Genomic DNA, 15,673 nt, shown 5'->3' with positions numbered 1-15,673 from the left:
CTTTCTCCCCCAGGCCTGTCCCCTCGGATCCCAGGTGCCATGAGGAAGCCTCGCCGGAAGTTGCGGCAGAATGCCGAGGGCCGGCGCTCCCCATCCCCCTACAGCCTCAAGTGCTCCCCAACCCGAGAGACACTGACATACGCCCAGGCCCAGCGGATCGTCGAGGTGGACATCGATGGACGCCTGCATCGCATTAGCATCTACGACCCGCTCAAGATCATCACAGAGGATGAGCTGACGGCTCAGGACATCACCGAGTGCAACAGTAACAAGGAAAACAGCGAGCAGCCTCAGTTCCCTGGCAAGTCCAAGAAACCCTCGTCCAAGGGCAAGAAGAAGGAGTCCTGCTCCAAGCATGCATCCGGGGCCCCCTTCCACCTCCCGCAGCCCAGCTTCCGGGTGATGGATCTGGGCAGTCAGCCCGAAGCACCCCCGCTGCCCGCTGCCTATTACCGCTACATCGAGAAGCCGCCCGAAGACCTGGATGCTGAGGTAGAGTATGACATGGATGAGGAGGACCTGGCCTGGCTGGACATGGTGAATGAGAAGCGGCGGGCGGACGGGCACAGTTCAGTGTCGGCAGACACCTTCGAGCTGCTGGTGGACCGGCTAGAGAAGGAGTCCTATCTGGAGAGCCGCAGCACCGGGGCCCAGCAGTCGCTCATCGACGAGGACGCCTTCTGCTGCGTGTGCCTGGATGACGAGTGCCACAACAGCAATGTCATCCTCTTCTGCGACATCTGCAACCTGGCCGTGCATCAGGAGTGCTATGGCGTCCCCTACATCCCCGAGGGCCAGTGGTTGTGTCGCTGCTGCCTGCAGTCTCCCTCCCGACCTGTGGACTGTGTCCTGTGCCCCAATAAGGGTGGTGCCTTCAAGCAGACCAGCGACGGGCACTGGGCCCACGTCGTGTGTGCCATCTGGATCCCCGAAGTTTGCTTCGCCAACACTGTGTTCTTGGAGCCCATTGAGGGCATCGACAACATCCCGCCTGCCCGCTGGAAGCTGACCTGCTATATCTGCAAACAGAAGGGGCTGGGCGCAGCCATCCAGTGCCATAAAGTGAACTGCTACACGGCCTTCCATGTGACCTGTGCCCAGCGGGCCGGGCTCTTCATGAAGATCGAGCCCATGCGAGAAACCAGCCTCAACGGTACCATCTTCACCGTGCGCAAGACTGCCTACTGCGAGGCCCACTCGCCGCCCAGTGCCACCGCAGCCAGGAAGAAGGGCAGCTCCCCTGGGAGCCTCAGTGAGGCAGGGGAGGAAGAGGGGCTGAAGGAGGGTGGCGGGGAGGAGGAAGAAGAAGGGGAGGAGGAGAAGGAAGCCGAGCATGAGCAGCAGGAAGGCCAGGGCAGTGTGGGTGGCCCTCTCAAGGCAGTGCCCAAGAAGAACAAGACAAGTGTGAAACAGAAGGTCAAGAAGGAGCCCGAGGAGGCGGGCCGGGACACGCCTTCCACCATTCCTGTGGTCACCGTCCCACAGATACCCTCTTACAGGTGGGCCTGCCTGCAAGGGCACTTTTAAGGTTCTGGTTTGGTCCTGGCCCTGGAAAGCTTTGGGACTTTCCCCAAATGTGGCTGATAGAGGTCTGTACCCTTTTGAGCCCCTCAATTTAAACTTCACTTTTGGAGTCTGGCTTTATCTGTCCTGCCTCCTGGTTTTTGTGTTCCCTTTGGTTTAGGGCAAAATGAAACATTTAAATTGCTTAGAAACTGATGACATTTATGTCAGACAACTGGGTGCAGCAACCCACACCTGTAATCCCTAGCATTTGGGAGGCTGAGGCAGGAGGTTCCAGTTGTGAGTTCATGAGTTTTCGAGGCCAGTTTGAGATACATAGTGAGTTCAAAGCGAGCCCAAACTACTTAGTGAGACCTTTAGAGTCTTAAAAAACCAAAACAAAACAACAAAAACTCGGGCTGTATTTTTCTTTTTTTGTCTTTTTGAGACAGGGTTTCTCTATGCAGTGCAAACTGGTTTTGAGAACTTAGGTTATAGCCCAGTCTGGTCTTGAACATGCAATGATCCTCCTGCCTTTGACTCCCACATGCTGGGATTACAGGCGTGAGCCACCACTTCCAGCCAGGCTGTTATTTTCCAATAAGGACATGAAGTGGCATTTCGGACAGGATAATTCATCACTGTTAGAACTGTCCCATGCATTCCTTGACGTCAAACATCCCTGGTTTGTGTAAATCCCAATTACAGCCCAAATAGTTTCCAAAAATCCCCAGGGAGATAGACTTTTCCTGATAACCAAGGTTGACACCTCTGCCAGCAGGCTCTGTCCCGGGTGTGGGGAGAGTGTTTTATTCCTTCTCTGAAAAAGCTTTAGACCTAGGGAAAGTTCAGCTGGGGAACTCAGCCCTACCATCCCCTACCCCTGCTGGGACCTGTTTCCTGCCCTTCTTGAGGCAGGGATGGGACCCGGTGGAGTAGGAGAGTCAGGGAGAAGGTCCCAGCAGAGGCTCTCCGCAAGGGCGGTTCGTTGGCAGGTGTGCAGTTTTAGAGCAGGACCACTGTTGGAGATTGTTCATCTAATGTAGTCCTTGCACCTTCTCCCACACCCCCAGATGAAGAAGCCACGGCCCCAGGAGGTAAAGTTACTCCTTTATTCATTCCATGAGATATTTATTGAGCACGTACTACCTGCCACATTCTGTTCTAAGGGATGGGACCAGGTGGAAAGGAACAGATCCTGGACCCAGCTGAGGCTTCGCACGCCTCTTCAGGATACGCTCTTGCTCTCCGGCTCTCTGGATAGGGAAATAGTGCTGGAAGATGGCAGGGAACGAGTTGTGTGCAGGGGACAGAAGCCAGATACGCAGGCTGGGAAGAAGGCACGAGAGTGTGACCAGCATAGGAGGCGGCTGCTGTGTGCCTCGGCCCCAGTGAGTTTTGGTGACTCCGACTGTGTCTCTTAGACACTAGAGCCATTCTAGGCTGCCTCTGTCCCAAGCTGTCTGTGCTTTGTCCCCATGTGTACAGTAGCTCTGTCTGGGGTGGACTCTGGGTGTCACACCTGCTCCTCCAAGAGGACCGTGCTCTCGGGGTGGCTGAGCTGGCTGACAACACACAGACCTGTCACCCAGTCCTCGAGTCATCTGGACTGCTCTCAGCTGTAGTTTGTCTGTAAGTGGACCTATCATGCAGAATTGGGAGAAATAAGTGTGAGAATGTAAGGAAAGCACTTAGCACAGTGACTGGCATATAGTAAGTGCTCAATAAATGGTGGCTGTTGCTGCTGCTGCTGCTATTTTTTTTTATTATTATTCTTTTCCCTACTTGCACAAATGCTGTCGGAACCCTCCATGGCCAAGAGGTGATAGAGGGAGGGGGCTGCCTGCATCTGGGCAGGTGTGCTTGGCATGGGCGTTGATGGGGATCTGTCCTTCGGGAAAAGGCCTAGACCTTGAATTTGGAAGCTTGGCTTTGGGGCAGGAATGTCCGACTGGAGGCGAACAAGGCCTAGTTGAGTAGTGTCCTGGCCAGCGTGCCTATCCTTTGTAGATGCCGTCTGTCTTGATTAGCCACAGTTATCTTCTTCCAGTGGACTGGGGGGAAGAGATCAAAGCAGAGGAAACACTGCAGAAGCCCTGAGGTCTGGCTTCCCCATGAATAACCAATCTGGGGAGGCACCGAGGCAGAGAGATCATGGATTCAGATCTCACTCAGAATTTCCCATCTTACTAGCTTCATTCATTGCTCTGACAGCTAATTCAGTCCCTGTCCCTAAGATGTCTTCCTGTCTTTTGCAGTGTCGGAATAATGTTACCCTCTTAGAGTATGTGTGTTAGGCTAGGGATTGTGTTTTCTCTTAATTCCGTTTTTTTCACCACTTGCCCTTCCTGGCAGGTGTTACTTACTGGCTGAAACCCTGCCCTTAAAACTTCTTTTTGGTTAAGTTTTCAGGCCATCTATTCTCCTACACCTTCAGATCCCTTTTTCCCCTCCCATTTGGTTCCAAATTAACTATTTTTAAGCAGCTAAGATTTTTGTGGTGAAGAACCAGAGATCAGACGACTCTAAGGGGTTGCATCTGGGACCAGAAAGTGGCAGTTTGGTGTGTGTTTTCCTTCCAGCTTGGTTGTGAGCTGTCTGCTGGTTCTGTGGGAATCCTTAGCTGCAGGAGGCGGAGAATAGTGGCCACACTGCCCATAGTCGACCCAAGTTCCTGTTACTTTTTGCTGCCTTCATAGAGAGTGGGGCAGGGGGTTTGGAGGACTGGACTGTTTCTCACGTAAACACACAGGACCAGAGGAAACAGAAGGTCCAAAAGAGGTCAGGGCTGCAAAACAGGAGGTGGAAAAGCAAGTGCAATACCTCTTGCTGCATCTGAGCTGCTTAACTTTGCTGACCTTTCAAGGCTTTCCCGGAGGTGAGGCACTTGGCCACTTTACTCTGCCTTCCTCTGTCAGGTTCGGAAATGAACCAGGGTCTGGATAGGATGCATGGGCTCTCATCCGGGCCACCCACTGACCCTGTCTTTCACTTCCCTGTGCCTCTACTCAAGGTTGAACAAGATCTGTAGTGGTCTCTCCTTTCAGAGGAAAACCCAGTTCATGCAGCGGCTTCACAACTACTGGCTGTTGAAGCGGCAGGCGCGGAATGGTGTCCCCCTCATCCGGCGCCTGCACTCCCACTTGCTGTCCCAGAGAAACGCCGAGCAGGTAGGTGCCGTGGTGAGCGGAGGCCAGTGGAGGGAGGTGGAGAGGAAAGGAGGAACCCTCCAGGGGGGTCAGCCCTGTCTCTGGGTGACCCATCACAGGCACGGCCTCCACTGCTGCAGAGGCTTCAGAGCTGACTGCAGCCCCTTCTGGGTGGAGGGGCTTCACTTAGGCAAGCCCTGGGAAAGAGTGGAGAGCCGTTCCCCTTCCCTGTGACAGGAACAGTGCTTCAGATATGGCAGAAGGCAGAGGCAGGCTGTTAAGTGTCCAGGCTGCCACACCGTGCATGCGTATTAGGAAGAGACCCCCTTTTTCTCGAGACGCTATACTGACACTGCCATCTGCCACTGTGTGTCCTAGTGAGCACATACAGTGAGAGTGCTAGGTGTGGGCACAGCCTGGCCATTAGCGCCTGGAGTTGCTGCATGTTTAATGTTCTTGGCTCCCAATGTCCCCTCTGGTATTTATGTCTTTAGATCTCTGTCCTCTTTTACCTGCTTCATTACCAGTCTTTAAATCTTTCCATACTGCTGCTCCAGGGAAGAAGCAAGCCCTTCCGTGACTGGTGCTTGTACTTCCTGTGTCGTGTTACGTTTGCCTTTTGTGGCTAGGTTTCCAGACGCAGGCGTCTAGCTGGCCCCCCTAGACCTTTTGGTCCATGTGCTTTCCTGAAGCCTCTCCTAAAACACCAGTGACCTCCTCCCAGCACATCTTTCCCCAGATTGTCACTGTATTGACGTCACCTGTCACCATGTCTAAGCGCTCCTGCATGATGCTGTCCCCCCTCCCTTTTTTTTGGTACTAGGAAATCGAACTCACAACCTCCTTGCCAGGCAGGCGCTTAGCTCTTTCCCATTTTTGTCCCCAGGATTGCACCCTGGGCTGATCTGCCTTTTGCTCTCTAAAGGTTCCGTATGGCTTTACTGCTGCTTGTTTGTGTGGAAAACGTGCTTGCTGTCATAAATGAACATAACTGTGTAGCAGTAGCTCCTGAGTTTGGATTTCATTCTTAGCCCTGACCCCCTGTTTTTTGCCTTCTGTCCCTCTGGGCTATTTCCATGCTGATGTTGGTGCCCTTGACTCTGTCCTGTAAGCCTAATCCATTATCTTATTCTCAGCAAACATTCTCCCTAATTTTGTCAAAGACCTTCCCTTCCAGCCTGGACCAGAGTCCCTCCTGGGAGTTACTTCTGATTCTTCCTCCCTCCCGTAGTGGGTGGCAGTTAGCCGTCCCCCAGCTGTTCTGACGGATTTGTTCAGGGTGGCCTTTCTTCCACTCTTCAGTTCACAGCCTCGCCAGTCCCTTGGAATCTCAGCGATGGCCATCACTCTAGCTGGTCTTCGGCCTCTGATTCCATTTTCTGTCCTGCCTCTTCCTTTTCCAGAATATACTCTTCTGCTCCAGGCAGGCCGAGTCCAGACTTTTGCCTGGCGCTTGAGGCTTTTTACCAGCTGGATCCTGGGCTTTGTGGCTTTTGTGGTTCTCCAGCTTCTCGGCTCTGGCTGGCCCATTTTGCTCTAAGCCAAGACTCGTTAATTCTACCTCCACATTTCCACCTATTGCCCTGTCGGGTCCAGAAGAGGCCTTGCTTTGCCTATCCACGTCTACCATTGTAGACAGCGGATCTCTGCTGTTGGGAGATTGCTTTTCCTGAAAGATTCCCTGACCTAACCTCCGCCTACCCAAGGCCTTTCTCTGTTTTGTATCCTCTCATCATTTTACCTTCAGTTTACACGATCAGTTTTGCCATCCTTACTGTGACAGGTGCTTGTGTTTCAGCGCTGAGTCTCCTCCTTTCCCCAGCAGCCCTCAGTCTTCTAGGTCAGCATCCACAGCTTTTTGTTGTGTTACCAGAGTATGTGCAAGCCACATAACAGGAGCTAATAGAAAAAAAGACTTTACTTTGTTTTGCAGCCAAGTCAAAGCTCTAGGGTAAGATTCTTTCTACCCCTGAGGTGTCTATTAGTTTTCTTCTGAAATTCCTTGCAGCCCCAACGGCCACAGCTGATCTGGGTGTCCCTAGGGGGTGTGAGGAAAGAGTCCCAGCTCCCTCTGCAGCAGCTTTACTGTGCTGCAGTGAAAAAACAGTGTCAGAAGGCTTGGGACGGAGGAAGGTACCGGGAAGAGAGCCTGGGTCAAGGGGGCAGGATTCCTGTCTGCCGAAGCCGGCTGGGGCTGGAACAGGGAGAGGACTTTGGGCCGCAAGGAGGCCCCCAGCTCCTGCTCCCCTTGCCTCCCACAGCGAGAGCAGGACGAGAAGACGAGTGCAGTGAAGGAAGAGCTGAAATACTGGCAGAAGCTCCGGCACGACTTGGAGCGGGCGCGGCTCCTGATTGAGCTGATTCGGAAAAGAGAGAAGCTCAAGCGGGAGCAGGTAAGGCGCAGTCCCCAGCACCAAGGCGCTCGCTCCCACTCCTAGTGTGGCACTGGGGGACCTGAGGCCTCGCCTGGCACCAGCTTGCTTTCCCCTTCCTGCCCAACTCTGCAGGCTCCACCATCTGCCACTGTGCAGTAATTGTGGTTCTGTGCTTCAGTGCAAGCTTAGTATCATTGGCCCACACGCGTTTCTGGGGCTTCTGATGAGGGAGTTTTAGGGAGGGGCCTCAAGTATCTCGAAAAGCTCAGGCTGTTCTAATGGGCATCGCTGGTTGAGAGGTTGTGGCCTGGGAGTTTCTAAAGCTTCTAATGTGGCCCATTTTACATATATATATATACAGGGCCTCATTGTGTAGTTCAGGCTGGCCTTGAACTAACTCTGTAGCCCAGGCTGATCCTTCTGCCTCAGCCTCCTGAGTGCTGGGATTACGGGCAGCAAGGCCTATTTTTAAACACTTAGGCTCTTAACATCATTTGAAGTGTCTGACCTCAGTTCCAGGAGACTCCATGCCCAGGAGCATGCGGCACGGTAAAATAAGGGCGGACCACAGGGCTCTAGGGTTACCAGCTCTGGCACCAGACTGAGTTTTGGTCCTGGCTCTGGCAATTACCACCTGTGTAACATTAGGCAGGTTGCTTAATCTCCGGATACTCTGTGCCTTCACCTGTCATATGGAGCCCATGACAGAGCCCACGTCACAGGGCCAGGGAGATTCAATGACTCTGTGTATGGGAGAAGAGCTTTGAACAGTGGCAATGTGGTAAGGGCTGTAGACATGTCAGCTGCTGTCATCCCTGTTCCCACTGATGCTCTTTGTCTTGCTAAAGTGGCTGTCTTAGTGGCAGAGGGCACTTGGCTGTTAATTGAATAGACGGCCCACCAGAACTATTCTCTTTGGTCCAGGAATAGCATCTGTTATTCACACGGTTCACAGGCCCGAGTTAAAAATGTTCCGTCTCCCTCTTCCCAGCCCTGAGGCTCTAAGGAGAGCCCTTCTAAGGAGAGCTCAGACACAAGTTTCCGCCTCTAGTCTTGGGCACACGTGGAAAATAACATCTCTGCAGCAGCCGCTGTAAACATGCAAGGCCGCTGGGGGGTTCTGTCATGCAGGCCGAGCCGGCATCGTGTGCTGATGGCCACATCTTGAGGGCTTTGTCACCGTGGGCCGAGCTGAGTGCCCTGAGCACAGATGGCCGCATCTCGGTGCACCTTGTGGAACACTGCAGCGGAGGCACATTTGATTCCAGAGTACGCTCCTTGGCTAAGTCAGACTTGTCAGTTGGTTCAGATGCTGTCTGTAGTTTTCTAGCCAGGCGACCTTAGGCTGGTGGCTCCATCAAGCAGTTGCCAAGCGACAGGCTCACATTTTAAAGCAGGTGTCACAGTTTCCCCTTCACAGCTGTTGTGACCGCTGGAGGTAAAGTAAGTAGAGGAGAAGAGGGAGGTGGTGGTCAGGAGCACTTAGGTCAGAGCCAAAGCCTCGGGAGCTGAATCCTAGCTCTGCCCCTTGTTAGCTGTGTGACCTTTGGCCTATTGCTTAGTCTCTCTGTGCTGCTTCTTTGTAAAATACCTTGCCTGTCCCCTCCACAGACATTCACTTGTGTTACATACAGTGCTTAAAACATTACCTGGTATTTAGTGTGATCGCAGAAGTATTAATTATGACAGTCACAGTTATTTTACTACTGCAAGTCTTGACAGGGAGCTTGATACCCGAAAAGTATTCTCAAGACAGCAGCTGCTTTGCTTTACCTTTGTCATAGACTGGGCCATTTATAAAGAAAGTCTATTTCAAATGGCTCACGACTGAGGGGGCCGGCAAGCCCAAGTGCAGGGCGTAGGGAGACTCCTGTGCTGCACTGCATCGTGGCAGAGAGGCAGCTGGAGCGGGAGCGGGAGCGGGAGAGGCCACCTCTACAACAGGCTACTCCTGCGGGACCCAGCCATGCCACAGGCAGCCCGGGGCACACCTCCGAAGTGGGGCCCCGCTGGTATCATCACACCTGGGTTCGGAGTAGCTGAGAGCCCTTGTAGCAGCCAGCTTGGTCCTGGTGGAAATTTGTGGTCAGGTTGCAGAGAAATTTCAGCATCCCTTAGCATGGATGTCCTGGTCAAGCTGCCCACTCCTCACTCTGCAGGTCAAGATCCAGCAGGCCGCTATGGAACTGGAGCTGATGCCCTTCAATGTGCTGCTTAGGACGACACTGGACCTGCTGCAGGAGAAGGATCCTGCGCACATCTTTGCTGAACCTGTCAACCTGAGCGAGGCAAGTCCCCCCGCCCCCTTATACAACAGCACCCCCTGAACTGGGCACAGGGGCAGCATACGCCGGGAGGGGAATGGGGCCACAGGGAATACAGAACCGAGTGGGTGCTGTGTCTGGTGAGGCTGGGAGACATGGCTGTGGCGAGTGGTCAGCAGGAGGCAGGTGGGCCAGGCCCTCGCGCCCAGTGAGGTGGGCACGTCCACACAACAAGTGGGAGGCCACGAGTGCCCGAGCAGGGTGCGCATGTGTGACTAGTAAGTGGTTGTTGTAATTGTACAGGTTTTATATGTTTAGGTTCCAGATTACCTGGAATTCATATCCAAGCCAATGGATTTTTCTACTATGAGGCGGAAGCTGGAGTCCCACCTGTACCACACCTTGGAGGAGTTTGAGGAGGACTTTAACCTTATAGTTACCAACTGCATGAAGTATAATGCTAAAGACACAATTTTCCACCGAGCAGCTGTCCGCTTGCGGGACCTGGGAGGGGCCATTCTACGGCATGCCCGGCGGCAGGCGGAGAACATCGGCTATGACCCCGAGAGGGGCACCCACCTGCCGGAATCACCCAAATTGGAGGACTTTTACCGCTTCTCCTGGGAAGACGGTGAGAAGTCTGAACGGGTGGGGAGGACAGGGACCAGGAGGAGACACAGGGACAGTGCACAGAGAGCCAGGGGTCAGGGTGGGCCTGAGGGCTGTGGCCTGGACTCCAGGAGCCAAGCTGGGGGTGGGCACAGCCTGGGGCCCACCCGCCTGAGGCTGGAATAGTTCCATGGTTAAAATGAAACTGGGCTGCTGAGCACTTCCTGAGTGATAGGAAGGAGGAGTCAGGTGCCGCCAAGGTCTTCTCTCCCAGATCCCCTCCGGGTGGCACTGGCACAGGGGCAGGGGGTACAGTGCTGTCATGTGCATGGCCCATTCGGAGGAGCACAGGCGGAGGACCAAAAATACAGAATTGCCTCGGAGCCCGCACTGCCTTCCAGGCTCTCTGCCTTTCCACGCAGCAGCCAGACAGTCACTCAGAGGGGCTGGGGATTGCCAAGCCACCTCTGGCCTGCTCCACAGAGCCCTAATCGTGACTGTCAACTGCTTCCTGCAGATATTTCCCGCATTCTGACTTTGTTCTCCCGTGGCTGCCTTCCGGAAAGCGCTGTCACAGCCTAAGTGCCCACAGTGACGCCACTGGCAGCCATGGGCCTGAGCATTCCAAGAGAGTCTTTTGCATCCAAAGGACTTGGTTTCTTTCCCTTGCCCTGGACTGGGCAGGTCCTTCAGCCCCTTCTGTCCTCCCTTCTCCCTGGCAGTGGACAACATCCTCATCCCAGAGAACCGGGCCCATTTGTCCCCGGAGGTGCAGCTGAAAGAGCTGCTGGAGAAACTGGATCTGGTCAGCGCCATGAGGTCCAGTGGGGCTCGCACCCGCCGCGTCCGCTTATTGCGCCGGGAGATCAATGCCCTTCGGCAGAAGCTGGCGCAGCCACCCCCGCAGCTGCCCTTGCTGAATAAGACAGTGTCCAACGGAGAGCTGCCCGTGGGGACCCGGGGGGACACAGCTGTGCCGGAGCAGGTCCTGCAAGAGGAGCCAGATTATGATGGGGACAGAGGTGAGAGAGAGGAATGGGTGGTAAGATGCCGGGGAGGTGGCTGAATTGTGGGAAATTCAGGGAGTTTCTGGTGCCAGAGCTCAGGAGCTGTTTACTAGCCACTTAAAAGTCTGACAGTATTTTGCAGCAGATGTGGCCGTGTTGTACAGTGCAGTTAAATATCAGCCTGCTTTCTACCACCATGGAGAGACTCACAGAGCAGGTTAGGTTGGGGTGCAGGGCTTTAGCAGGGACCCCAGCTCGGAGCCGCCTCGTGGTTTTGAACCCAGCTGGCTGAGTCTCCAGGCCTATGCCACGCAGAGAGGCCAGCCTGTGAGAGCAGCTGAGGCAGTGGTCTTCAGAAACCCAGGAGCTTTAAGCTGAGCTCTTCCCGTCCTTCAGGGGACAGAGTTGTCACCCTTGTCCCTGCCCTTGGATCAGAGCCTAGGGCTTGGAAGGGCCTAGGGACAAACAGTCCCAAAGGTTGGGAATCATTTCCGGTAGGTAGGGGTCCAAGTTGCAGGGAGTAGTCTTCTTTCTTTTCTTTTCTTTTCTTTTTTTTTTATGGTTGGCTGGGAATTGGGGACATGGCAGAAAGGTTACATGGTTACATTTGGCACTGGGACTTTGTGTCTGTGAGTGACTCTTCCCAGCTCACCATGTGGCGGTCAGCGTGCTGTTCACGTGTTCTACTTGTAGCCTCTGACAGGGCAGTCATGCCCAGTAGACCAACTGTTGTAGCATCCCAGGGTGGTGATGGCAAACCTTTCAGGGTTCTCAGTGATAGAGACAGCCAGCTGTGGCACATGTGCCATAGGTTCGCCACCTCTGCCGCAGGGGATTCAGAACAACGAAATTCCCAGCCTTGCTTCGCAGAGACTGGACTGTGGTTTGCAAGTCTCAGTTCTGTACAGCGTCCAGTAGTTAGGTGAGCAGACCTAGTGGATAACCACTGTTTCAGCTGCCTTGGTCTCAGTTCTCCTCTTCTGTGGATTTACTTTTTCTGCCCTTACTCTCACTTGGATAATGTGAACAAAATCGATGGCAGATGGAACTGTGCACCTCTAATCTGCCAAGCCGAGACACAGCCTCACTACTGATGAAGCAGGTGACTATTTCAGAGTGCTGGTTTGCGACCCTCGCTTCATTAGCCTCAGCTGGTCTGGGGTGTTCTGTGAGCATTAGGATTTTTAAGAAACTTTCTAGGAGGCTGTGATACTTACCCAGGTTTGAAAAATGTTTCTTAGCGCGGGAAAGCTTTGTCTTATTCTCTCTGCCTTACATCTAAGACCTGGGATGTCTCGAGCCTCATAGCAGCCTGTGCTTTAAGTCTGTGGATCTCAGTGTTGGTATGTGGCTTGCAGGGGCAGACGCCTTCTAAAATGTTCAAGCAGGTTCTCTTTCTCTCTAACAGATGACTCCAAACTGCCTCCCCCACCAACCCTGGAGCCCACTGGGCCTGCACCTTCCTTGTCTGAGCAAGAATCCCCCCCGGACCCCCCCACCCTGAAACCCATCAGTGATAGCAAACCTCCAAGTCGATTCCTAAAGCCCAGGAAGGCAGAAGAAGATGAGCTCTTGGAGAAGTCACCTCTGCAGCTAGGGAGTGAGCCCCTGCAACATTTGCTCAGTGACAACGGCCTCAACAGACTGTCTCTCATGGCCCCTGACAGCCCAGCCGATGCCCCACTCAGTGGCGTGGGACGCCGCACATCAGTCCTTTTCAAGAAGGCCAAGAACGGGGTTAAGCTCCAGAGGGGCCCAGACGGGGCCCTGGAGAATGGCGAGGACCCTGGTGTGGCGGGCTCTCCCGCCTCTCCGGCCAGCATCGAGGAGGAGCACCGTTCCCGGAAGCGGCCCAGGAGCAGGAGCGGTAGTGAGAGTGAAGGGGAGAGGTCCCTGCAGCAGGAGGAAGAGACAGGTGACCTTGCCTGTGCTTCTCTCGCTACCTCTCGTCTGCTTTTCCACTTTGCCTTGCCAGCCAGCACCTTCTCCAGTGGGCCAGGTCCCCAGTGGCCTCTGGGGACGCCTGTGGTGGCGCTGTGGGGTCTGTAGCTTGTGTTTGGGCCTGGCACGTGAGCCATGGCCTGGGGAAGCAGGCATAGCGGTGCCTCCAGAGGGCCAGGCTGTGCCCCGGGCCGGCTTCCACTCTGAGGGCACGTAGGGTGTAGGTGATGAAATGGGTCCTCCTTCATTGTGGGTCATTTGTCCAGCGCTTAGGTGCTGGTGGAAAGCTCAGTGAACAGAACAGGCAGAGGCCTCCTCCTTTAGAGGGGAGAGAGGCCTGAGGCAAGCCAGGTATCTTACATGAGCAGCTTTGTAACCAACCCAGCAGGAAGCGGGGATAGGGCAGGCTGGGATGGCATTCGAGCGGGCACCAGGGAGGCGACATGTGAGTAGAGATGTGAAGGAGCTGGAGGCCTGAGGACCCACGCTATGGGAAGACAGGTCAGCAAGTGTGCAGCCCTGGGTGGGACTGAGCCTGCCTGTCCCCAGAGCAGCGAGGGCCACAACATCCTGGGACCGAGCATGGCACGGTGGGGAGCCGGGTGAGTGGGACATGGGGACCTTACACTGGTCACTGGGGTCCTGACATGGACTTACACTGGTCACTGGGACGGGGGCCACAAAAGCAAGTCAGATCGGCCCCCTGGAAGTGTCACTGTCTCTGTAGTACGGGAACAAAGTTGTCTCTCACTGTGTGCTGAGGTGACGGGGACAGGTAGCAGTGCACAGCTGCTCGGGGCACCTGGGCTGCTGGAGCTAGGCGGGCTTCCTCAGGAGGGTGTGGGCAGCCTGGAGCCAGACCTGTGTGGGGACGGGCCTGCGGACGAGGAGCAGCGCCAGGCAGGGGGGTTGGTCCTGGCGAGCCGAGCTGCTCCTGGCTGTTGCTCCTCGTGTTGCCGTTGTGTACTTTCATGTGGTGGCTTTGAGCTGTGTGGCCAGCACTTGCGTCTTTCGCTTTGTGCCTGCCATTTTGTTTTCAGCAGCGTATCTTTCTTTCCCATCTGGCCCCGTCCTCCCTGAGGGCAGAAGGCTGATGATAGAGAGACACGAGAGCTTGAGGCCTGGGGCAGGGTGTACCAGAGTTCAGAGCCGAGCTTCTTACCAACTGTGTCACCTGGGAAAATTCATTCAGCCCTGAGCCTGCATTTCATTTCTGATATGAGAATAGCAGTAGCTACCTTGCAGGGCTCCAAGGAGTCAGAAACAGTCTATAAAAGCCCTGAGCCTATAGCGGTTACTGTTCTCTTCGCTATATCTGGCAGGGCCAGACAGCTAAAAACTGACACTCCTGCTGTCAAGAGCAGAGTGGACAGCAGGTCCATCCTGCCTGAGGGGGCTGCTGCTTTGTGCTGCGAGAACCTGTCCCTCTGCCACCGTCGCAGCTGTCTGGCACCAGGAATGCTTCCTGGTTGATGTCCACAAAACAGGTGTTGAGCCGGGCATGATGGTGCGCTCCTGTCATCCTAGCACTCAGGAGGCTGAGGCAGGAGGATCATTGCAAATTCGAGACCAGCCTGGGCTGAAAGTGAGCTCAAGGCCAGCCTGAACTGCACAGTGAGACCCTGTCTCCAAAAGACACACAAACCAAAAAACACAGATGACGACCCTTTGCTGGCCAGGTCCTGTGAGAGGAAGGCATCTGCTGTCAGGGTGTGTGCAGCTGGCCACCAGCATCTGCTCTTTCAGGCGCGACCTGCCTCGAAGTTCTGTGGGCAGCGTGACGTACGCTGTGCAGCCAGGCACCCTCCCCTCCCTCCCCTCAGCTCAGCTGTCCGAGTGGGCTTGGGAGTGTGGTGAGAGATCAGATTCGCAGGAGACTGGCTGGCTACATAGCAAGGTCACTGGGTTGGGTTGGCTGGCTTGCGTGTGTAAACAGAGGCTCTTTCATCTATACTGTGTCCCCCACAGGGAAGGAGACCTTAGTTCCACTTTACAAAAGCCAAAGCTTAGTGCAGAGAAGGGGCCAGCATTTCAGGACCCAGCATGGAACCATGGATTCCAGCTCCCCGGCCTGGGGATGTCTGGGTGGCTCTAGTTCTCCTGAAAAGTACACCGTTCCCCACTCTGCTCAGCATTGCCAGGTGGCCTGGGTGCGGTCCGCACCGAGCCCTTATCGTGCCCTAGCCTCTCCTGAAGCCATCCTCAGGGTCAGCTGTTGCCGGCTTTGCAGTGGGCAGGGGCAGGGCATGTGGCGTTTATCTGGAGCTGCAAGGTGCGTGGGCTCGCCTGGCCCCTGATAATGAAGTTTGAAATTAGAAGCAGGCCCAGAGGAGCCTGCCCAGGTGGGGAGGCCTCAGTATTTCCCTCTGTAGCCAAACGACAGCAGCCAGAGTCAGTTGGGCACAGTGTGCTCCTGAAAAGTGAAAGGATGGGAGGAAAGGGGTGGGGAGGGAGGTGGAGGTTCTGCTCATTGCCTGAGCCAGCAGTGTGTTCGCCAGCCTTAATTTCTGCTGTTCTCTCTGTTACCCTTTTCCCGGGGGAGGAACAGCCACCCTCTCCCTGCTCCTCCCTGCTCTCCCCAGGACAGCTGCCTTGTGCTGACACCTGTGGAGGGGGAGGGGAGCTCCTGCACACCCGCTCACGCCATGTGTCCTTGGCAGGTGTGACCAATGGCTTTGGAAAACACACTGAGAGCGGGTCTGACTCCGAATGTAGTTTGGGTCTCAGCAGTGGACTGGCATTCGACACTTGCAGGTAAGGACCCTTGTATTCAAAGCTTCGGCAGCAGCTACCACCCCTCCCTTTAGTGACCCTTCAGCAGGGAC

General features: G+C 54.9%; 1 protein-coding gene across 1 annotated transcript in view; it reads left to right on the top strand.

The window, feature by feature from the left end:
- The window catches only part of Brpf3 (bromodomain and PHD finger containing 3), a 31,787-nt gene that overhangs the window by 3,387 nt on the left and 12,727 nt on the right, over window positions 1-15,673 (top strand). The window contains exons 2-9 of the mRNA XM_003473893.5: window positions 14-1,499; window positions 4,517-4,673; window positions 6,914-7,045; window positions 9,187-9,315; window positions 9,610-9,922; window positions 10,623-10,922; window positions 12,316-12,822; window positions 15,509-15,602. Of these exons, the coding sequence (XP_003473941.1) occupies window positions 40-1,499; window positions 4,517-4,673; window positions 6,914-7,045; window positions 9,187-9,315; window positions 9,610-9,922; window positions 10,623-10,922; window positions 12,316-12,822; window positions 15,509-15,602 (3,092 nt within the window). The 5' untranslated portion in view covers window positions 14-39. The remainder of the gene's footprint in view (window positions 1-13; window positions 1,500-4,516; window positions 4,674-6,913; window positions 7,046-9,186; window positions 9,316-9,609; window positions 9,923-10,622; window positions 10,923-12,315; window positions 12,823-15,508; window positions 15,603-15,673) is intronic.

This window comes from Cavia porcellus, unplaced genomic scaffold (genome assembly GCF_034190915.1).
Source record: "Cavia porcellus strain 051 isolate PalLab524CR breed Dunkin Hartley unplaced genomic scaffold, mCavPor4.1 scaffold_28, whole genome shotgun sequence".
In the NCBI taxonomy this organism is placed as follows: Eukaryota; Metazoa; Chordata; class Mammalia; order Rodentia; family Caviidae; genus Cavia; species Cavia porcellus.
This window is presented reverse-complemented; position numbering and strand designations above follow the sequence as displayed.